The sequence below is a fragment of the Carettochelys insculpta genome, chromosome 9 (assembly GCF_033958435.1).
Source record: "Carettochelys insculpta isolate YL-2023 chromosome 9, ASM3395843v1, whole genome shotgun sequence".
NCBI classification, from domain to species: domain Eukaryota; kingdom Metazoa; phylum Chordata; order Testudines; family Carettochelyidae; genus Carettochelys; species Carettochelys insculpta.
The window spans coordinates 3148562-3171484 of NC_134145.1; the positions used below are offsets into that span (position 1 = coordinate 3148562).

At 53.9% G+C, this 22923-nt stretch overlaps 1 protein-coding gene and 3 non-coding genes across 5 annotated transcripts in view; all 4 read left to right on the forward strand.

Annotated features, from left to right (window-relative positions):
* Positions 1 to 4675: 4675 nt before the first annotated feature.
* ARMH1 (armadillo like helical domain containing 1) overlaps positions 4676 to 22923 on the forward strand; it is an 87393-nt gene continuing 69145 nt past the window's right edge. For both annotated transcript variants that reach the window (XM_075002761.1, XM_075002760.1), the window contains exons 1-5: positions 4676 to 4881; positions 5451 to 5519; positions 6390 to 6556; positions 7504 to 7700; positions 10137 to 10221. In XM_075002761.1, the coding sequence (XP_074858862.1) occupies positions 4676 to 4881; positions 5451 to 5519; positions 6390 to 6556; positions 7504 to 7700; positions 10137 to 10221 (724 nt within the window). The remainder of the gene's footprint in view (positions 4882 to 5450; positions 5520 to 6389; positions 6557 to 7503; positions 7701 to 10136; positions 10222 to 22923) is intronic.
* Positions 10967 to 11082, forward strand: LOC142018136 (U5 spliceosomal RNA). Its single transcript, XR_012646734.1, has one exon. It is a non-coding gene; the product is annotated as a U5 spliceosomal RNA (small nuclear RNA).
* Positions 12783 to 12898, forward strand: LOC142018126 (U5 spliceosomal RNA). The gene has a single exon (XR_012646724.1). It is a non-coding gene; the product is annotated as a U5 spliceosomal RNA (small nuclear RNA).
* LOC142018107 (U1 spliceosomal RNA) lies at positions 13794 to 13957 on the forward strand. The gene has a single exon (XR_012646706.1). It is a non-coding gene; the product is annotated as a U1 spliceosomal RNA (small nuclear RNA).

The window sequence follows — 22923 nt, forward strand, 5'->3', positions numbered from 1 at the left end:
GAGGGTGGGAGCAGGCAGGGGGAGGGTTGGGGGTCAGTAGGTGAGGAGGGTGGGAGCAGGCAGGGGGAGGGTTGGGGGTCAGTAGTTAGGGAGGGTGGGAGCAGGCAGGGGGAGGGTTGGGGGTCAGTAGGTGAGGAGGGTGGGAGCAGGCGGGGGGAGGGTTGGGGGTCAGTAGGTGGGGAGGGTGGGAGCAGGCGGGGGGAGGGTTGGGGGTCAGTAGGTGAGGAGGGTGGGAGCAGGCAGGGGGAGGGTTGGGGGTCAGTAGGTAGGGAGGGTGGGAGCAGGCAGGGGGAGGGTTGGGGGTCAGTAAGTGGGGAAGGTGGGAGCAGGCGGGGGGAGGGTTGGGGGTCAGTAAGTGGGGAAGGTGGGAGCAGGCAGGGGGAGGGCAGGGGGTCAGTAGGTAGGGAGGGTGGGAGCAGGCAGGGGGAGGGTTGGGGGTTGGTGGGCCGAGCAGTTGGATGCAGGGGAGAGGGCTGATGCTTGGTAGGTGCGACAGGTGGATACAGATGGGGGGAGGGCTAGGTGTTGGTAGGTGAGTGAATGGGCGCAGGGAGGGGCCTCTATGTTGGTGTTGGGGTTAAGTTTTGATGCAGCTTATAGATATTTTATGTGGGAGAGGTGGGCAGGGGAAGGAGAAGAGCCTTCCCAGAAGTAGGGAGGCTGCACCACTTGACTCTGCCCCCAACTCTCCTCTTCCCCCAAGGCCTACCCAGAACCAAGCCAGAAGCCAGAGCAGACGCAGGGAGCCTGGGACCTTCTAACTGCTGGAGGGAAGAGCAGCCTCTTGCCTGTGTTCCTGCCCCTTGGTCCCCTGCCCAGGCAGGTGGAGTGTCTCCAGCTCCCCCACAGCTGCCTGCATGGCTTTCACCCTGACCCAGCTCCAGCCAGGACCAGGGAAGGGCCTCAAAGCTGTACTATGGTAAGAGCCATTCTGTCAGTGTGGCAGATGTGGACCCTCCATCTGCCCTGGGCAGGAGACTGGAGAGTGGGAACAAGGGCCGGCAGCTGCTCTCAGGCCCCTCACCCCAGGCAGATGGAGGGTTCACAGCTCTCTGGATTCCCAGGATGAGGCTCCAGCCTCTGTCCTGGTTGTGACACAGGGCAAGGCCTCAGGGGGAAGAAGATGGGCAGGGACCATGATGAAAAGTGGATAGGCCAAGCCCATCTGCTCTCAGAAAGTGGGGGAGCCATGGCCCTCTACTCCCACACTGATGAGTTGGAGCTGGCTGATGGTGAATGCTCTGCTGAGTAGGGTACTTGTTGATGCGCAATTGCACGCAGAATGCCGGGAGACGAGTGATGCTCTGCACTGCTAACAAGCAGGTTTGACTCAGCAGCAGGAATCCCACAATGACTTTCTTCATGGGAATGATTTAAAACCTGGAATTAGCCTGAGTCAGAATACAGAACTGCTCCAAAAAGGGGGGCATATGGTCACCTTGTGCTAGAGAGACCACTTTAGACTAATCTTAGGAAAGGTATACACTACAGGGGTAGGTTGAATTAAAGCACACAATTCCAGGTACGTTAATTATGCAATTGGAGTTGACATACCTTAATTCAGGCTTCTGCACCTTCTCCACTAAGGGAGGTGGATCTTCCCTTGCGCCTAACAAGGGGCAGAAGTACCAGCTCTGACACAGGCACTCTGTAAGTTTGAGCATGTCCCTTCTAGGCATGCTAAATCAAATTCCAGAAGATCAACTGTGGCAGGATCGATCTTCCCTGTAGTGAAGATGGACCCTTAGAGACATATTAGCGATCCACTATCAGCCCTCTATCCTTACAGACTCTCTTTATACCTTTGTATACTATACCTTGATTCTATATTTTATCATCTTTACTATAGAGATCTTCTGGAGAGCCATATAAATGCACCACCAGCTGCTGAGTCAGCAAAGAACCCCATAGGCAACAGCTCTGAGAACAGCTCTAACTTGTGCCAGGGGCTGGGCAAGGTCTGCAATCTGGTGGGTGCAAAGTTATCTTAAAACTACCTTTTCCTTCCTGTCTCCCAGCTCATCTTGAGCTGCACCTTTGAACCTGAATGTGCTGCTCAGAGTGAAGGCTGTCACCTCTGGCAGCATAGTACTCCCAGGCCCTTAAGCCTGACTCCTTACTCAGAAGTGATTCAAAATGAAATGGTGCTATCTAGCAAATCACTGATAACAGTTCTTAAATCACCTGGGTTTCCCTTACTTAGTGTGTACTTTGCTGGGAGGACTCTGTCAAAACTAGCAAGGTGAAGCAACTTATTGGGTGGCTCGACTGGACAATTTGGAGTGAGGAGACTTGGCTTTCTTCTGACTCTGCCACTGAGTTGCTGTATGAGCTTGAGGCAAGACTTCCCCTGTCCATTTGTTTCTGTATCAATGAGAATAATAATATCCATATTGATAGGGCACTTGGAGATCTTTGGATGAAAAGCACTGTATAGGTAAACAGTATTATAAAAGTCAGGGTGCAACTACACTTGCATTCCTCTTTTGAAAGAGGTATGCAAATGAGGGGAATTGAAAATGCAAATAAGGTGTATAATTGCATATGTGGCACCTCATTTGCATATTCTTATTTCAAAAGAGCTTCTTTTGAAAGAAGAAAACCAGTGTAGATGCTGTTCTTTCAAAAGTAAACCCCATCTTCGAAAGAATCCTTCTTCCCTTTATTTAATGGGAAGAAGGGTTCTTTCGAAGATGGGGTTTACTTTCAAAAGAACAGGGTCTACACTGGTTTTCTTCTTTTGAAAGAAGCTCTTTTGAAACAATAATATGCAAATTAGTGCTGAATATGCAAATATGTGCCTTATTTGCATTTTGATTTCCCTCATTTGCATACCTCTTTCGAAAGAGGAATGCAAGTGTAGGTGCACCCTCAGAGTCTGGTGCCATTGTATCCTCAAACATATCATGTGATCATTTTCAGAACAACAGTTCTCCCCAGTTGAGTAATAGGAAACCCCCTTATGCCTCAAATTCTCCACTCCAGAGACAGATGGTGGTGTTTCTGATCAGTGAGGATTTTTGCTGCTTCCTAATAAAAAACGGATACAAGCTCACCCTCAGTATCTCAAACCAGGCCATTTAGAATCAATTTTGGGATGCTTCAGACTGTGAAGTTCTTTTAACTAGATTTCTGTAAAGGACATAGAAGCTGTTTATGGGACTGTAAATTTCATGAGAACGGTATCTGTGAAATATTCCTTTCCACTTCACAGTGGTTGTCCTCTTAGTATCAATCATGAGCCTTGCACAAAATGTTCCACCAATATTCTGTAAATCACTGGACAAAGCTCATGCTACTGTGAAATATGACTTTTGACAAAGGGCTCCTAAGAGGCCAGTCTCCTATCACAACTAACATTTGTTATGGCTAATAGCACGTTCAATCATACCTATTTTGGGAAAACTGATTTATTTTAAACCTTATCCTGCCTCAAAGGAAATTCTGAATACACTCTGCCAAGGACACAGACACCTACAGACCACAGACTGTTAATTCCCTAATGAAATGCCAGTTCCTCTTAATCCCACACAACTGTTTCTTTATCCAACATTTTAGGGTTGTTGGTTTGTTTTTTTATTCAGAGCAGTTCACCTTTAGGTCCCATGGTTTGAACCCTGAACAGGCAGTAGAGACTGAAAGTGATCATTGAGCAGCCATCTGGGACCTTTTGTGAAATGGGTTTGGAATCTGTCAAGTTCCTAGTAGACAAGTGGTAGGCAATCTACAGGTAGGAAACAGGCATAAGCCAAAACAGCCATAATAGATTTAAAGCAAACTCAGAAAAGCTCTGAAATAGATGCCTACACTGGGGATTGTGTTGGTTTAACTAATTTGCTTTCAAATTAAAATTAAACCAATGCAACTTTCTCATGTAAATAAGGCCACAATCTCAGCCAAGGGGCCAAGAACTGAATGAAGCAAGGACTGAGCTCTCTTTCATCCTCACAGATGGAATCAGCTGACAGGCTGCGTGGAGAACAGGTTGCAGTCTTGGGACCTATATTGTACCTCGTTTGGCTCCAATTCTACGCTCATGCAAGTGCTTTAAGCCCCACACTGCTTAAGCATGTGTTTGCAAGATTGAGATCTGTATGATTAAACCATCTTTAGCTTCCAGAGCTGTCACTCTGCGTTTTCTACCAGAACTAATTACACTTTAACATTTGTAAATTTAGGGGCGGGACAAAAAGTGCTCAAATGTGTCAAAGAAGTTTGGCAAAATGGGGATCATGGTGTTGAAGGTAAGACAGCCAATTGAGGTTTTCTGTAGCTGCTTTATTCCTTGGATTATTATTTCATTATCCTGCCCCTCTTCAAGTTCACTTAAAAATATCCCATTGAAAGCTGTGGGCACTTGAAGAGAAATAATAAGACATGAGCTAGCACAAATCTCTAAAATGCAAAAAGCTTCACAAGTCCACCATTTCGTGGTCAAGGCTTTATGCAGCTTTGCTCTTATTCCGTCCTACTCACTGTCTGGGAATAAAGGAAGATAATGAAAACATTAATCAGTGTTTCTCCAGTGCTTTTGCATTCCTTAATTGGAATGCACTAGAGAAGGGGAAAGTATAATTAATGTTGGTATTGCTCATTTGTACTGCCTACATTTATCTTTAAAAGTTTCTTTAACCTCTCTCTCTCTCTCTCTCTCCCCTGTAGAACAGGATTGATCATGACTTCCACAAAGGAGCAGGCAGCCATCAGCCGACTGATGGGGTTCCTGCAGGAATGGGACAATGGTAGCAAAGCTGCTCGTAGCCACATTCTGGACAATTTCATTAAGATGAATCAAGGCAAGACAGGGCCAGAGTTGGAGCTGGAATTCTCACAGGGAGCCAGTTTGTTTCTGGCCCGCCTAACAGCATGGCTCAGGCTGACGTATCTGCTTTCTTGGGCTGCTAGCAGATGTGTTGGGACAAGAGAGGGGAAGATTCTCTCCCAAATGTTCTTCTCCCCAATATGAGTTAAGGTAGCCCCTCCATGTGGAAACACCTGTGAGCAGCTAAGTTGTTCAGGGAGAACAGTTCAGCCCATGAAAGCTGGATTCTGAGGGAAGTTGCACACCAAGCATTAGCATGACTCCAGCCCTCTGTAACATGAAAGTTTTGGGGTTGGTGTACAAGATTCCCCTTGTCTTCTCCTTCCCTTCTCACAGGCCTTTCCCCAGGGCATAACATCTTGAGGACAAAATGTGACCTCCCTGTCAAGTACCCCAATACTGCAGGCAGGGAATTACTTCATACCCCCCCTGAGGCTGAGCATGCTGCTTCCTTTGGCGGCTCGCACACAGCTGGCCTGGAAAATTTGGGCCTGTGCCCATCCCCAAAGATAGGTTTCTCAGGTGCAGTGCCGTACATTGCCACCAAGCTGCCAACCAGAGTACTTGCAGTGACCAGGTTTAATGTGAAAGCTTGTCTCAGTACTTGCTCCTTGACATTGCCAAACAGCTACATGTACGGAGTATGCTTAGGTCAGCTGCTAAAGTCTATTGGCATCTTTTTGTCAGCTGCAAGTAGGTGAGTATAACTGCCACTTTAACAAGGATCGTTTGGGGGGTTTTAACATTCCAGAGTTGTATCAATCCAGGGTGAAGATTGGGTGGTAAGGGGCCAGACTTAATATTTTATTACAAAGATTGTCTAGGAAAGGGCGACAGAGGTGACTGTCCATGATCTGTGCTTTTGAGCACCCTTCTGTCAGCATGTGCCCATAATGGGTTAAGCCTCTCCAATCTTCTCTGCATATCTCTGGATTCCCCACGGTCTGTGAGCCCCTTTCATGCCTGGAGACTCCCACATATACTCTTAGTAGGTTGTGAAGTTGGAACTGTTTTGAACTGTGTCCCTGGGCATCAGAGCCTAGTTTGGGGACGTCAGACACTGTGGTAATGAGCACAGTGTAGAAACACATAAATTAGACATGACAGGCGTGAGGTGAGAGGTGCTGCATATATTACTTCAGACAAGGCTGAGCAAAGCCCAGGTTTTTTGTGCTTACAGATTACTACAAGCAAAACCATCCAATTGCTCAGTGAGTCTCTTATGTTTCCCAGGAGTGCTCTCATTGCTAGCACACTAGATAGGGATCCAATGAGCACCCTGTTCATGGAAAACCAAGTCTTCTGTGCACATAGTTTGTATCCAAATGTGAACACTCAAACGTAAATCTTTCTCCTGGTAGCCTATTTGGGAACACATCATACTGGCAGGCATGGCATTCACATTTGGGTTCCAAGTCAAGCTTCTGGTAGCTGTCCTTTCTGTTGTAGAGCATGGACATAAACTGGGGCAAGGAGTAGGAAGAAGCTTCCTATAAGGAGATCTGAGGAAGGAAGATTTTGTTCAAAGTGTGTTATATTTTCTGATTTCTTCCCCGCATCTCTGTAGCCACAGGTACCTTATAGAATTTCTCGAAGTTGGAGGTGTCCTGACTCTACTGGAAATACTAGGGCTCAAACAACTGAAGGAGGAGGACAAAAAGGAGTCAGTAAAGCTCCTCCAACTTGTAGCAAATGCTGGCAGGAAGTATAAAGAGCTCATTTGTGAAAGCTATGGTAAGTGCCATGCCATTCATGTTCTCTATCAATGGAATGGGCTTACATCCATTTTGGCAAGAACGTACTCTCTCGCCTCCAAACCTCCAGGGCTCCTCACCTACTTAAACTCATTCTTTTCACTCTATGGGGCCTGTCTACACTTGCCCCCAACTTTGAAGGGGACATGTTAATCAGGGCGATGGGAGATTACTAATGAAGTGCTGCAGTGAATACACAGCACTTTGAGGCTAATTCTCCCCCATAACAACTCCAAAGTGTCTAACTTCGAAGTGCTGGCATGCGTGTAGCCGTGGGCACTTTGAAGTGCCTGCACTACTTTGAAGTGCCTTTACTCCCCAAAATTTTGTGGAGTAAAGGCACTTTGAAGTGCCCACGGCTGCACGCATGCCAGCACCTCAAAGTTTGACACGTCGAAGTTGCCGCGGGGGAGAATTAGCCTCATGAAGTGCTGCATACGCACTTAATAATCTCTCGACACCCTACTTACCATGCTCCCTTCCAAGCAGGGAGCTAGTGTAGACACAGCCTTAGTGATGGAAGATGAGTTTAGTTTGTTTCATGGGAGAAAGGAGTTCATAGTCTCAGCCATTGCTGAGCAGTTACATCTTCTCACTTATAAGGAGCCTACTCTTGCTATACTATTTTCCTTTTGATATATTACAGCAGTCATACTAGTTGGAGTGCTATGGCGAAAGCTACAGTAGAATTTGTTATAAGCTGCTGTGTCATCCAATGCTACCTCTCCAAATTTTCTCTCTCCAGGCTATAACTTTCTCTGATTAGTATCTATTAAAAAATCAGGAATTCTTAAAAGGGAAAGAGAGATCTCTTCAGATGGTTTTGGAATCTGGAAAAAATAAATGCTTTTTCCCATTGTAAAAGGGAAGATGCGTAACTATTTGGGGTTTCCAACAGTGCAACTCAGTGAATCTTCTTACACACAGGTGTACGATCAATAGCTGAGTTCCTGGCCAATTCCAAGTCAGAAGAAACTCAAGAACAAGTGCAAATTCTGTTGGATTCTTTAGGCCATGGCAATCCCAAGTATCAGAACCAAGTATATAAAGGCCTGATTGCTTTGCTGCCATGCACATCCCCCAAAGCCCAACAGCTGTCTCTACAGACACTCAGGACTCTGCAGGTGAGCAGAACAGGATGTACAAACTTTAGCCTATTTGGGAATACATGTCTAAGCCTGCATATGTAACCCACACACCTACTGGCTGTGCTTTACTGGCCCACGTAGTGGCACCTAGACCGCTTAGAGAGAAAGAACGCGTCTCCTCTACAGCCTTCGCTGAGCACTAGTTGGCTGTTAGCTCAAGCAATGGAAGAGCATGCAATAAGCTCCAAGGTCCCAGGTTTGGCTCAACCTGACTGTTACACATCTCCTGTGTGTATTCACCCCATTTAAACGTTCTTTGTTGAGGTAATACTAAATATGAGAATTCTGAAGCTGATCATTTTGGGCTCATAGTCTCAGAGGGATAGCCATGTTAGTCTGTAGCTTCAAAAAAGAAAAAATAATCCTGTAGCACCTTAAAGACTAACAATTTTATTTATTAGTGATGAGCTTTACCCACGAGAGCTCACTACCTAATACATAAAATTGTCAGTCTTTAAGGTGTTACAGGACTGCTTGGTTTTTTTTGAATTCGGTGAAAGTTGCATCTCATCAGCCCAGAATTTGTTCTTCAGGCTCCCCAGCAGTTTCTGTTTCTGAGCGCTGAGTACACACTGAAAAGGAATGAGGTGAACAAAGCAGCTTTCTATCTGGTTTGAAAAATGAAATCATGAACATGTCTCTCCTTAGCTTTTCCCTCTCAGTACCACAGACATTAAACTCTAGGGCTCAAGTTACACTACAGTGCTCTGTCAGCAGAAGTCACTTCTGGTGACAGAGTACAGCCACACACAAAAGCAAATCAGGAGAGCGCTCCACTCTATGGACAAAGCAGCCGGACTGCCCAGCTGCTCTCTCAACACAGTGGGCACCCAGAAGCACAGCAGACAGGGCTGCCCATTGTTGTGGATGCTCTGTGAAGAGAGAAGGCTGCTTCAGAGCAGCCACACAGCTTTTTTGTTGACGGTTTATTGACAGCAGCGTTCTGCCTCAAAGGTTTTAGGCAGAATGCTCCCAGCATAAGCGTTGTGTTTTGTCCAGATACTGCTGACAACAAGTTTTGTTAACAAATCCAGGGTTTTGCTGGCAAAACTTGCTAGTGTAACCATAGGGCTATATGTGATCAAGTGCTGAGTGTATAAAAGCTGCTACTTTTGTCTACAAAGTTTCTGCTCCATCAGAATCAAATATGCCGCATTTAAATAAATTGAGTATGAAAGACATTTTATAATTCCCCCTTCTACTCAGTCTGTTACTTAGGCTAGGTTTACACTATGGCCAAAAAAAACCAAAACAGTTTAAGATACACAAATCAACCTGTGTGAATTGATTTCAATTTCTGACACTTTGACTCCAGCTATGCAATTGACATAGCTGGAGTTGCATATCTTAAATTGATTTTTTTCGACATAGTGTAGACCTAGCCTAAGACAGAACTACACAGTGAGGTAGATGGCAGCTCTGCGCATGCTGGCGGCCTTGAATTACTTCTGACAATATCCCTATTGAAATTTCAATCTATTGTCATCAAGGAAAGGTTGGGCTTGTCACCACCTCCAGATCTGCAGGACCGTGGATCCTTTACTTTTGAACATAAAACATATGTCTTTATCTCTTCTGTCACATACCACAGGAAAGAGAAGGGCACACAGAAAGCCCTCTTAAAATCTTAAAGCTTCTTCTAGTGCCTTAGTTAGCTGGAGATCAATGAACTGCACGCTCAGGCTTAAGGAGGACAAGATTTTATGGGAATTTTTAAGAGACTTTGTCTCCCTTCCCCCACCACTCTCCCCCCCAGCTTTGTATAACACTTGTCTTCTTTTCCTGTAAAATCATTGGGCTAGGAATCTTTTCTACCCCTTTGTCTTAGTAAAAACAACGAGAAATCCTGTGCAACCTTATAGGTTAACAGATTTTTTGGAGCATAAGCTGTCATGGGCAAAGACCTGCTTCGTCAGATGCACGTCTGACAAAGTGGATCTTTGCTCACTGAAGTTTATGCTCCAAAAATTCTGTTAGTCTATCAAGTGCCACAGGACTACTGGGTGCTTTTGCGGATACAGACTAACATGCCTACCCCTCTGATACTAGTCGGGCTCTGATCCTGACTGGAGCCACTGGTACTGCCATATTAAAATATTAAATAATAGTAACTGATAACTTGCTGCTGCAGGAACTGCAGTCTTTAGGCTCAGAACCCTAGGGCTAGACCAGGCAACCATTACACCCCTGAGCACTTCCCTTCCCTGAGGAGTCCTGTTCAAGAGTAAGTGCTCAGCAACCCGAGGCTGGGTTGCAGAATCAGCCTCAAGAGCCCATTTCCCCGAGCCTCTCCCGGCACACTACTGTGCACTGCTCGGACTCTTGAGGATCAAACAGGTGCTCGTTTCAGTGGGCTGAGATAAGTGAAGGCCGTGAGGAATAACACCCCCGCTTTGTTCCTGTCGTTGTCAGGCGATCCTGGGAGCGGCCCATCCCAGCATTGTGCCGGCTGTGCTGGGCGTGCTCCGCTCTGTGCACTTGGAAGTCCAGCACGAAGGTAGGAGCCGTTCCTGGTGCCGCCTGCTGAGGGGGAGCCCCACTTTGGAGCCATTCGCGGGAGGTTCCCAGGGGACCTCTCAAAAGTCGCTGCTGGCGGCAGCCGCCGGGACCTTGGGCTGCTCACGGAATGGACCTGGCGAGGTCCCGCCGTGGAGGCGAACCCGGGCGCAAGTGCCCGGAGCTAGCAGCCAGGCGAGCCGCATCGCACCCCCCGGGGCGCGGGGACTGTAACTCGCCGCGTGCTCGGTGGGTTTCCCACCGCTGTCCCGCAGGCTCCACGCCTCTCGTGGGGCGGCGGGCGCGGCTGGGGCCACAGGCTGCTCTGTGCTGCCCCGGGGCGGGCGGTGACCCTCGGCAGGCTCCCAGCAGTGGCCCCCGCCTCCGCCCTGCGACTCCCCCGGAACAGCAGCGGAGACACGGCCCCGCCCCGCCCTGCCCTGCCCTGCGGCGGGTGCCCCCAGGACGGGGACGCGGCGCTCTCCAGCCGACCGGTCCCTGGGATGCTCATTTGCATGTCCATGATGCATTGCGCACCATGCCGCCCCCCCCGCCCCCCCGCCCGGTCCATAGTCCGCGCGCTGCGTTTGCCGCCGGAGCCCCTGGTTCCGACGCTGCAACTGGGCTGTGAGCGCGTCCGGCCGATGGGCTGCAGGACGGGGAGGCTTTGCATGTCGGGCGCGTAGCCACCGTGAGCTAAGAGGAAGTCGTTCTTTGGTGGGCAGCGCCTGTGGGGGAGTAGTGATATACTCTGGTTTCTCTTCAGATTGTATAAATATTTTGCCTTTTGCTAAAGATTTCTGTGGAGAAGAACATTTATGAGTTTTTATCCAATTTTTAGAGGCTTCATTGTGGTGGAGCTTTTCTCTACCTGTTAAAAATAAACTAAACGCAGAGTTTTTGTTTAAGATAAAAAAGGTTTGTTCAGGGCGTGTGTTAGTAAAAGATAAACAAAGCAAAAAAAGTTGCAGGGTTTGGTCACGTAAAACGGGGGTCCGTTCTTCGGCATGTGCTGACACGGGGAGCGAAAGGAGCAGTCTGAGCCTTGGCAGCGCTGGGCTCCTGGCCGTGGCACAGCCCTCTGGGGACATCCTGGGGCAGGGGCAGGGGCAGGGGCGGGGCCAATGCGTTGGATTTCGGCAGCTGCTAAGTGAGAGCTGGGGCCTCGGGCGCACCCCTCAGCTGTGCCCCAGGCCCCCGTCCCGGCCTGCGGAGCTCTCGGTTCTTGCGCCTGCTCGGCTTTTGCTGGCCTTGCTAGAACCTGCTCATTAACATGCTGTGATGGAGTGGGGGGAGTGCATGTGTGAGTCAGGCTGGATGTGAGAGACAAGCAGAGCAGTTCCCAGTGGCTAAGGATGACCCTGGGGCTACAACTGGCAGGTAACACCTCTGCCTGAACAAAGAGCAGGGAGGAGCTGAGAGGGGTTTTGAATCGGGGGTGGCAGTTAGAGGCTAGGAAAAGGGAGAGCTGGAAGGCAGCCAGCCTGAGGAGGGGGAAGCTACACCCCAGAGGGGCACCCCTCGGGGTCTTCTCCCCAGGACAGGTTGGAAGGACTGTCTCTGGCTGCTATGCTGTCGCTTCTGTGAGAACCTGGACATCTGTTGCCTAATAAACCTTCTGTTGTACCTGCTGAGTGAGAGTCTCTCCTGCCAGCGGACGGGGTGCAGTGCAGGGGGACCCCTGAACCCCATCACACATGCCCCTTTCGAAAGGAAGGGGCACGTGTAGACCCAGTCTGGGAGGTTGAGTTAGCTGTTAGAGTAGTCACCCGAAGGTTAGAAAGCATGGTTTTGTCCTGGCCACGCCTGTGGGGGGCTAGCTGGTGCATGTTTGGGTTTCTTTTGAAATAATATTAATGTTTTGCTTTTAACTAAGCTTTTTTGTGGAATAGCCTGTTTATGAGTTTTATTTAAGTGAAATGTTTTTTTCATTTATTGAGAGAAAGAACTTAAGAATGAAATGAGGTTAAAAAATGGCTGAGTTATCCTTGTGGGAATGTTAAGTGTAGGTTTTAAAAGCTGTGTGCATGTGTTGCAAGCCTTTTTTGGGAGTTTTGCAAGTTTTACTTTGGGATCTTTGCATGTTCTTCTTTCCACATTCAGGATTCTGACCACTTGCTGATTCTCACGAGCAATTATTTTTACACTTTCGGTCTAGCTGTGACTCCTTATTTTCTATGTACATAGCGAGGTACAAAAGGGAACAATCACAGTAAGGTGTGCGGATCTAAATGAAGTAACCAGTGGGCGAAGTACAGCCGGAGCAGCTGCGGGGACCCGGCAGCCACCGCCCCGCATGAGACCCAGGGTCCTCCACATTGTTGGGTGCGGCCTGGAAGGCTCATTTGCATACCCAAAATGCATTGCGCAGCGCGACCCGAGTCCCTGACCCAGGGGCTGCCTTTGCTCCCGGAGCCCCTGGTTCCGACGCTGAAACTGGGCTGTGAGCGCGTGCGGCCGATGGGCTGCACGACGGGGAGGCTTTGCAGGTCGGGCGCGTAGCCACCGTGACCTGGGAGGAAGTCGTTCTTTGGCAGGCAGCGCCTGTGGCGCAGCCGGGGTATACTCTGGTTTCTCTTCAGATCGTATAAATCTTTCGCCTTTTACTAAAGATTTCCGTGGAGAGGAACATTTATGAGTTTCTACCCAATTTTTAGAGGCTTCACTTCGGTGGAGCTTTTCTCTCTGTGTTAACAATAGAATGCAGCAGAGTTCTTAGGTGAAGTGAAAAGGGGGGTGCGTTTAGGGCGCGGGTTCGTGAGGGGAGAGGGGGATGAAGAAAGCGAGGGGGTTTGTTCGCAGGAAGCCGGGCCCCAGCTCTCGCGCATGTGTTAATACCGGGAGCGGAAGGAGCAGCCTGAGCCTTGGCAGCGCTGGGCTCCCGGCCGTGGCACAGCCCCCCGGGGACATCCTGGGTCAGGGCCGGGGGCCAACGCGTTGGATTTCGGCAGCTGCTAAGCGAGAGCTGGGGCCTCGGGCGCACCCCTCAGCTGTGCCCCAGGCCCCCGTCCCGGCCTGCGGAGCTCTCGGCTCTTGCGCCTGCTCGGCTTTTGCTGGCCTTGCCCGCGGCCCTCCCCACGAGCCCCCTTCAGGCGCAGGCCCGCTCTCGTGTGCCGCTCCCAGGGGCCCGCTGGGGGGGCGGGTGCAGCGAGCGGGGAGGTGAGCGGGAGGGGCGTCCGTCTCCTCGGGGAGCCCAGGCCGGGGCCTTCCGTGCGGGCTCCCAGGCGGCCGAGCGCTGGCCCGGCCGCTCGCCTTCAGCGCTGGAAGAGCCGCGCGGGCGGGCGGGCGGGCAGGCAGAGAAGGCGAGAGGGGCGGGGCCGCGCGGTGTGCGGCCGTATGCAGATATGGGTGCGAGCGGAGCCTTGTGGGAGAGGGAGGGATGTGCAGAGCGGGGCCGAAGTGGGGCGAGCGCAGGGGCTCGGGGTGGGTGTTGGAGCGCGGCGGGGGGGAGTGCGTGTAGGGAAGCGGTGAGGAGCGGTGTGGGCGTGTGTAGATGGCGGCGGAGTGTGTGTTCGCCGTGAGGTGAGAGTGATTGCGGTGTGGTGGGCAGTGGGCGCTGTTGGACAGGAGCTCATACTTACCTGGCAGGGGAGATACCATGATCACGAAGGTGGTTTTCCCAGGGTGAGGCTCATCCATTGCACTGCGGGTGTGCTGACCCCTGCGATTTCCCCAAATGCGGGAAACTCGACTGCATAATTTGTGGTAGTGGGGGACTGCGTTCGCGCTTTCCCCTGGTCTTGGTTGTGAAAGAAAAGCTGTGAAAAACGGGGACTCGGTTCTGTAAGACTTGGGGCGTTGTAGTTTGTTTTTGCGTGTCTGAGTGATGTTCTGCGCCTACTGTGTTGTCCGGGTGCGGGTGCTTGTTTTGTGCGTGCTGCAGAGGTGGTTGCTTTTCCTGCGGGTCGGGGGGAGCTTTTTTCTAAGGTGCTGTTAAAAATTTGTGTGCTTTCAGGGAGCCAAGAGGGCCTTTGTGCCGCTTGTTTGTAAGCCAGAAAGAAAAGGTCGGAAGGCTCGCTGACTCGAGGAGAAAAAGAACTCTCGACTACAAAGCGAAAAAACATTAGGCCTGTTTGTCTCAACCTCCCTACCCCTCTCCCCGAGCCTCGGCTGCCCAGGGCCCTCAGGTTAACATGCGGGACCCTGCAGGCTCCAGGGTGTGGCCAGAAATGAAAGGGTTCCTTGCATGGCGGTGGTGGCAGGGCTGCTGGGCAGCGAGCTGAGGTGCAGACGCGTTCTGCGTGGGAGCAAGGGTGCAGGAGCGGGCTGTGGGTGGCAGCTGGGGGGAGAGGGAATAGAGAAGATGAGGAGGATCTGGGTGAGGGGGAGGCTACAGGAGCACGGTGAGGGGTGTCTGGAAGAGGTCGCAGGACCAGGGTAGGTGTTGCAGGGCCTGGGGAGAGCCGGTGGGGGAACAGGCCCGGGGGTGCAGGATGTAGGGAGGGAAACGGGGGAATGGGGGCCACGTGTAGCGTAGCTGTGGCGGGGTTGGGAGTCACGTGCTTCTGCTGTTGTGCTGCGGAGAAATACACACACAGCCCGCACAGGCGCCTCTGCCGCCGCCACCGCCATCACCACCAAGCGGTCCCTTTGGCTGCCGTTTGGCCAATGAGAAGGGGTTCCCTGAAGTGCACAGAGCTACTTCTTCCCCGCTGTCAGGCACAGCCCTTGGTCTGAATCCAGCCCCAGTTTGCCTGGAAGCTGAAGGACATGGCAACTTGCACGGCAGTTGACACTGTGGTGCGTGGCTGAGGGGTGGGCGTTGTGTTCCAAATTGAGTCCTTTTGCGGGATGACTAGTTGGTCCTGGTGAGTTTCCTAGTGCCTGGCCCAGGGCTGGTGTGCTGTGCTGAGGAGCCTGTTGTAGGCCATGTCCCTGTCGTCAAATGGACCTTCTGGTTTAGCTGCTGAATGAGAGCGTCCCGTCTGAGGGCAGCTGGGGTGCGAGACCCAGGGCCGCCCCCCTCCCCCCTCTCGGCCCGTGGAATCTCCAGCTGGGGGCCTGGACTCCTGGGTTGGTTTCTCAGTTCTGACACAGGCTCGCTTGGGAGCACCGGGAAGTTGTGCGGTCGCTGTCCACGTCAGTTTCCTCATCAGTGCCAGGCTGAGTCCAGGCAGAAACCACAGAGGGACGGCAGTGGAGAAGGGAGTCCAGCAGCCCTGCCGGCAAGGAGCACGGGGGAGCTGTGGGGGGACGAGCAGCAGGTGCCATTCATGATCTACCTTCCATCGTCTGTCTGTCTGTCCCACCCGCCTTCTGCACTGTATGCTCTGGACAGGTAGCAGCCCCTGCCCTGAGCCGTCCGTCCTGCACCGACCAGTGTGTACGTCCAACAACCCCGGCCAGGGCCCGGTGCGCCTCGAGGAGCCCCGAGCATCCCCACCAGACAGAGCCACCACGAAGCCTGTAGCTCGCAAGCCCGTCAGATGCTGCGGTTCTTCTGTTTCACCACCAGTACCTTCCTTGCACGGAGGAGAGGTTATGGAAGCCAACCTCGCCAAAGCCAAAGAGGTTCTCGCCGTGGCAAAGGACCAGCACATTGCCAGCTCAGTGTGTGCCTGGGAGCTCATCCCAAGGAGCACGCTGCGCTAAGCCTGTAGTCTATGCATGTTAAAGGTGGAAAGAAGAAATGAAAGAGAAGGGAAAAGTTAAGAGCAAAGTTGTCCAAGAAGTTTAATGACGTAAAGCAACGCAAATGTCTTGGTGCCGCTTTGTAGCAGGGATGGAGTAATTTGCTGTGGTGTAAGTCTCCGGCGTACGTCCGGGGTTAGGATGGGCCCTCAGTCATTTGGGGCTCAGTTGATAGCAAGGATGCTCCTGAAGTGATGAGCTAGATAAGATGGAGGCCTTCTCCCGGCTCCCTTGGTACCCTCGCTCACGTGGAGGGAATTGCGTGGCTCTCGCTGTGCGAAAGCACACCTCAAGATGGAGTTTGTCAGACGAGCAGGTCGCCCGTCCACGTCTGACGCTGTCCCTTTCGTTCGTCGGCCGTGGCTGATGCGCTGGCCTGAAGGTTCACAGCAAAGTTTGTCGGGTGGGCATTGGCACCTAGGAAAGGCATTGTCTTTTTGTCGCCACTATTCAGCTGACTTCGCTATTCACAAGCTTTTGCGGTAGGTTGCTAAGCCTCCTGTTGAGGCGGCCCAGAAGCAAGCATTTGCACGAGACGTGCCGAGGCAGTGCTTGTCGCGTCAGATTTAACAAGGGTAGCTGCCTACAGGCGGCAGGAAGAGAGGCCAGGGAATCTTTCGCGCTTTCTCCAGGCAGGTGGCTTGGCCCCTTGGGACAAGTTTGTGTGGAAATGTACAGCGGTGGGTTCAGCCATGTTTTGTACGGTCACATCTGAATCCAGTAAGGTCCCAATGATGCCCACCAGGCCGACGCAGGTGGAAGGGCGGCCGGAGGGTCGCCTGGGGAGGGAGGGTCCACCGCCACTCCCACCCCCACCCCCTGCTTCTGCCAGGGCCCGGGAGCACGGCGGCCCAGCGCAGGCCATGCGGGGAGGACGGGCCGGCTGTGGCTGGGGCTTGTTTAGGGTGCAGGTCGGTAAGTGATGAACGGGGTGGAAGGAACTACGTGGGATGCCCACAGGAAGCCGTGCCCCAGCCCTCGGGCATGTGCTGACACTGGGAGCGGAAGGAGCAGCCTGAGCCTTGGCAGCTCTGGGCTCCCAGCCATGGCACAGCCCCCGGGGACATCCGGCGCGGCCTGGGGCAGGGCCGGGGGCCAATGCGTTGGATTTCGGCAGCTGCTAAGCGAGAGCTGGGGCCTCGGGCGCACCCCTCAGCTGTGCCCCAGGCCCCCGTCCCGGCCTGCGGAGCTCTCGGCTCTTGCGCCTGCTCGGCTTTTGCTGGGCTTGCTAGAACCTGCTCATTAACATGCTGTGATGGAGTGGGGGGAGTGCATGTGTGAGTCAGGCTGGATGTCTGAGGCAGGCAGCAGCTCCCAGTGGCTAAGGATGACCCTGGGGCTACAACTGGCAGGTAACACCTCTGCCTGAACAAAGAGCAGGGAGGAGCTGAGAGGGGTTTTGAATCGGGGGTGGCAGTTAGAGGCTAGGAAAAGGGAGAGCTGGAAGGCAGCCAGCCTGAGGAGGGGGAAGCTACACCCCAGAGGGGCACCCCTCGGGGTCTTCTCCCCAGGACAGGTTGGAAGGACGGTCTCTGGCTGCTATGCTGTCGCTTCTGTGAGAAACTGGACATCTGTTGCCTAATAAACCTTCTGTTGTACCTGCTGAGTGAGAGTCACTCCTGCCAGCGGACGGGGTGCAGTGCAGGGGGACCCCTGAACCCCATCACACTGGTGTCAGGAGTGGGATGCACTGCACCCACGGATGAGCTCCCAGCAGTGGCTGACTGAGCACCAGAGAAGGAAGGAGTCTCACAAGAGCCAGAGGGGGAACAGAGCCATTCCTGCAGCTGCTGCTGGTGAGTGGATAGCCCGGGAGATAGCGGGGAGATGGATTATACCCGACTCCTGAAGGCAGAGCTAGCGGGGCTGTGCAGAGAGAGGGGCCTGACCGTGGGGAAGGCGACCAAGGCCCAGCTGATTGCACAGCTGGAAGAGAATGACCGATACGGGGGGGCAGAGCCTGTCCCGGCAGAAAGTGGCTGGTCAGCCTCGGGAAGCATGTCGGATTCTCCGACAGGAGCAGGGGCTCGACGCCGTCAGACAGACGCGGTGCCCGCCAGGTCGCGCTCAGCTAGCGGTGGTCCATCGCGGGCAGAGTCCCCCGCCGCAGAGCTGCGACGGCTGGAACTCGAGGTGAAATTAAAGGAACTGGAGCACCAGGAACGGGAAAGAGAGCGTGAGCGCCAGGAACGGGAAAGAGAGCGTGAGCACGAGCGCCAGGAACGAGAAAGAGAGCGTGAGCACGAGCGCCAGCTACAAGAGAGACAGCGGGAGGAGAGAGAGCGAGAGCGGGAGCATGAGCGAACCATGGCAGAGGCGAGACGCCAAGAGGCCCCAGCTGCGGTAAGCGGGGAGAGGGCCAGACGGCTCGGGGTGGCCAGTCACTTGGAGACGCGTGTGCTGGCCCAGTGTCAGGACCCAGGGGACATGGACGAGTTCCTTACCGCCTTTGAGCGAGCCTGTGAGTTGCATGAGGTTCCCCCAGGTGAGTGGCTCCGGCACCTCACCCCCTTGCTGGGCCAGAAGGCCGCAGCGGTGCTCAGCCAGCTGGTGGGGCTGCAGCCTGGGGACTAGGAACGGTTCAAACAGGCCCTGCTGCATAAGTTCGGGCTGACTCCGGAGATGTACAAGAAGAAGTTCCAGGAGGCGCAGAAGAGGCCAGAGGAAACCCATGTAGATACAACCGCCCGCCTGAGGCAATACTACCAGAAGTGGGCGTTCGGAATGGGAGTCCAGTCCGTAGAGGACCTGATCGAGCTGGCGGTCGTGGAGCGATTCTACGAGATGTGCGCACCTGACCTGAGGGTGTGGCTCGTGGACCGGAAGCCAGGGGACTCACATGATGCAGGGAAACTGGCAGATGACTTCACAAACAGCCGGGCCAGGTTTGAAAGGGAGCCCCACAAAGAGAGGGAGTCTCGGAGAGAGAGGGAGTCCCGGAGGGAGAGGGAGTCCTGGAGAAGCCGAGAATTTCAGAGAGACCGGTCCCTAACTGTACGACAGAGGGGACCACCTCTTGGGCAAGCCCAGGAAAGAGGGGCCAGCCACCCACCCCCCAGAGAGCCAAACAGAGCCCGGACAGAGCAGCCGGCCCGAGGGACACAACAAGACCCAGGCTGTCATCGCTGTGGGCGAAAGGGGCATAGAGCAGCCCAGTGCCCCAGGCTCCCAGACAGGTTGAGCAGGCCGGGGGGTCATGGAGTCAACTGGGTGGGGTCCCAGAAGCCAGAGGGGCTGGCGGCCAAGGCCGGTGGTGCTGACAATGGGCACTCGGACTGGGCCGAGTCCGCCCCACAGACCAGCTCCTCAGAGGGACCAAATGCTCAGAGGTCAGTTTACAGAGTGGGGGGCGGCACTACCTCTGTGGAGCAAGCGTCTCAAACACCTCGAAGTAGACGGGAAAAAGGTCACGGGGTTCTGGGACACAGGCGCTGACGTGACGCTGGCCCGACCCGGGGTGGAGGCACCAGGCTGCATGATACCCGATTCCCACCTGACGATAACAGGAATTGATGGGACCCCTTTCAAGGTGCCCATGGCGAGGGTGCACCTGAAATGGGGGAAGAAGGAAGGCCCCAAGGAAGTGGGCGTGCACAGCCATTTGCCGGCGGATGTACTGATGGGGGCTGACCTGGAGAACTGTCAAGGTGAACGCCCTCGTGCCCTGGTCCTGACCCGTAGCCAAAGAAAACGAGGGGTGCGCTCCCCAGATTCAGGGGTACAGGCCCAGCCAAAGTCACAGGAGCCACAGGGGCCAACCCTGAGAGAAAGGGGGCCCCCAAAAACCAGGTCTCACAGGCCAGGGGTGCTGGAGCCAGGCAGGGATGGGGAAGTAGCATCCGCTCCTGCCCGAGCGGAAGAATTCCAGGCAGAGCAGCAGAGAGACCCCTCCTTGCAGAAGCTGAGGGAAGTGGCCAGTCTCAGCCCAGCTCCACAGCTGGGGGAGGGCTGCAGGGAGAGATTCCTGTGGGAAAAGGGATTCCTGTACCGGGAATGGGCTCCCAGACGCAAAGCGGAGCCATGGAAGGTCCAGAGGCAACTGGTGGTTCCCCAAAAGTACCGGCGCAGGCTGCTGTACCTAGCCCATGATGTCCCGCTCGCAGGACACCAGGGGATCCACCGCACCAGGAGAAGGTTGTGACAGAACTTCTTCTGGCCAGGGATCTTTGCAGCTGTCCGTCTGTATTGCCTGTCCTGCGATCCCTGCCAGAGGGTGGGGAAGAGCCGGGACAAGGGGAAAGCTGCCCTGAGGCCACTGCCCATCACAGAGGAGCCTTTCCAGAAAGTGGCTATAGACATAGTGGGCCCCCTCAGCAAGGCAACGCGTTCGGGGAAGAAATATATTTTGGTAGTGGTAGATTTTGCCACGCGATACCCAGAAGCAGTGGCCTTGACCTCTATCGACACTGACACCGTGGCAGATGCACTGCTGTCCATTTTCAGCAGAGTGGGGTTCCCCAAGGAGGTCCTCACAGATCAGGGGTCCAACTTCATGTCGGCCCTACTGCAAAGCTTGTGGGACAAGTGTGGGGTCCGGCACACCTGGGCCACAGCCTACCACCCGCAGACCAATGGGCTGGTGGAGAGGTTCAATGGGACTCTGAAGCAGATGCTGAGAACCTTCATGAATCAATACCCCCATGACTGGGACAAGTACTTACCCCACCTGCTGTTTGCATACAGGGAGGTGCCCCAGGAATCCACGGGGTTCTCCCCGTTTGAGCTGCTGTATGGAAGGAGGGTACGGGGACCCTTGGACTTGCTCAGAGAAGAGTGGGAGGGGACGGCCTCTCCTGAAGGGGAGTCAGTGGTACAGTATGTACTGACCTTCCGGGAAAAGGCCACCGAGCTCATGGGCCTGGCCAGGGAGAACCTCTCCATGGCCCAAAGGAAGCAAAATGACCGTAACGCCAGGGCCCGAGCCTGTGCCACCGGGGATCAAGTGATGGTCCTTGTACCTGTGCGGCGGAACAAGCTGCAAGCGGCCTGGGATGGGCCCTTCAAGGTTGTCAAACAGCTAAATGACGTGAATTATGTGGTGGAACTGTGGAACCGGGCCCACAGCCACCGGGTCTATCATGTGAACATGATGAAACCTTACTGGGACAGAGAGAACTTGGTGCTGGCCGTGTGCAGACACTGGGAGGGGCAGGGGGATGATCCCTTGGTGGATTTACTCACAAGGACTGGAGCCGGCTCCTTGCTGGAGTCTATTCCCCTCTCAGACCAGCTGACCCCTGCCCAGCAGACGGAGATCAAGGAGGTGCTGCATTCGCATCAACAGCTGTTCTCGGACAGACCCGGACGCACTGACCTGGCTGTCCACCGAATCGAGACAGGCACCCACGCCCCTATCAAGTGTGTGCCATTCAGAGCCACAGGGAGGACGGCTCAGGACATAGAGCGGGAGGTTGAAGACATGCTGGCTCTGGGGGTGATCCAACCCTCGTCCAGCCCCTGGGCCTCTCCCGTGGTGTTAGTCCCTAAAAAAGATGGGTCTGTTCGGTTTTGTGTGGACTATCGCAAGCTTAACGCCATCACTGTCTCGGACGCCTACCCCATGCACAGGCCTGATGACCTTTTAGACGAGCTGGGGGGAGCCCGTTACCTCACCACCATAGACCTCACCAAGGGGTACTGGCAAGTGCCATTAAACCAAGATGCCCGGCTCAAGTCGGCTTTCATCACCCCTGTGGGGCTCTACGAGTTCCTGGTCCTGCCCTTTGGCCTCAAGGGGGCACCCGCTACCTTCCAGCGTCTGGTGGACCAGCTACTGAAAGGGATGGAGAGCTTTGCCCTCGCTTACATGGACGACATTTGCATCTTCAGCCAGACGTGGGAGGACCATGTGTCCCAACTCAAGCAGGTGCTGGACCGACTCCAGAAGGCCGGTCTGACTATCAAGGCAGGGAAGTGCAAGGTGGGAATGGCTGAGGTGACCTACCTGGGCCACAAGGTGGGCAGCGGCTGCTTAAAGCCAGAGCCAGCTAAAGTGGAGGCTGTCAGAGATTGGCCCACACCCCAGACTAAGAAACAGGTCCAGGCCTTCATTGGGATGGCGGGGTACTGCCGGAGGTTTGTGCCCCACTTTAGCTCCATCGCAGCCCCCCTCACGGAGCTGTGTAAAAAGGGAAAGCCTGACAAGGTGGTCTGGACCGAGCAGTGCCAAGAGGCCCTCTGCGCGCTGAAGGAGGCTCTGGTCAGGGCCCCAGTGCTGGGAAATCCAGACTTCAACAAGCCCTTCCTGGTGTTCACCGATGCCTCAGACGTGGGGCTGGGGGCGGTGCTAATGCAAGTGAATGACAAAGGGGAGAAACACCCCATCGTGTACCTGAGTAAGAAGCTGCTGCCCCGGGAGCAGAACTACGCAGCCATAGAGAAGGAATGTCTGGCCATGGTGTGGGCGCTGGGGAAGCTGCAGCCGTACCTGTTTGGACGGCGTTTCACCGTGTACACCGATCACTCACCCCTGACCTGGCTGCATCACATGAAAGGGGCCAACGCCAAGCTCCTGCGGTGGAGTCTGCTCCTGCAGGACTACGACATGGAGGTGGTCCATGTGAAGGGGAACGACAACACCATAGCCGATGCCCTGTCACGCAGGGAGGGCCCCGAACTTCCCCAGGTCACTGGCAGAGTGACCCCGCTCAGTTCGGTCTGGAAGGGGGGAGAGAAGTGATGGAGTGGGGGGAGTGCATGTGTGAGTCAGGCTGGATGTGAGAGACAAGCAGAGCAGTTCCCAGTGGCTAAGGATGACCCTGGGGCTACAACTGGCAGGTAACACCTCTGCCTGAACAAAGAGCAGGGAGGAGCTGAGAGGGGTTTTGAATCGGGGGTGGCAGTTAGAGGCTAGGAAAAGGGAGAGCTGGAAGGCAGCCAGCCTGAGGAGGGGGAAGCTACACCCCAGAGGGGCACCCCTCGGGGTCTTCTCCCCAGGACAGGTTGGAAGGACTGTCTCTGGCTGCTATGCTGTCGCTTCTGTGAGAAACTGGACATCTGTTGCCTAATAAACCTTCTGTTGTACCTGCTGAGTGAGAGTCTCTCCTGCCAGCGGACGGGGTGCAGTGCAGGG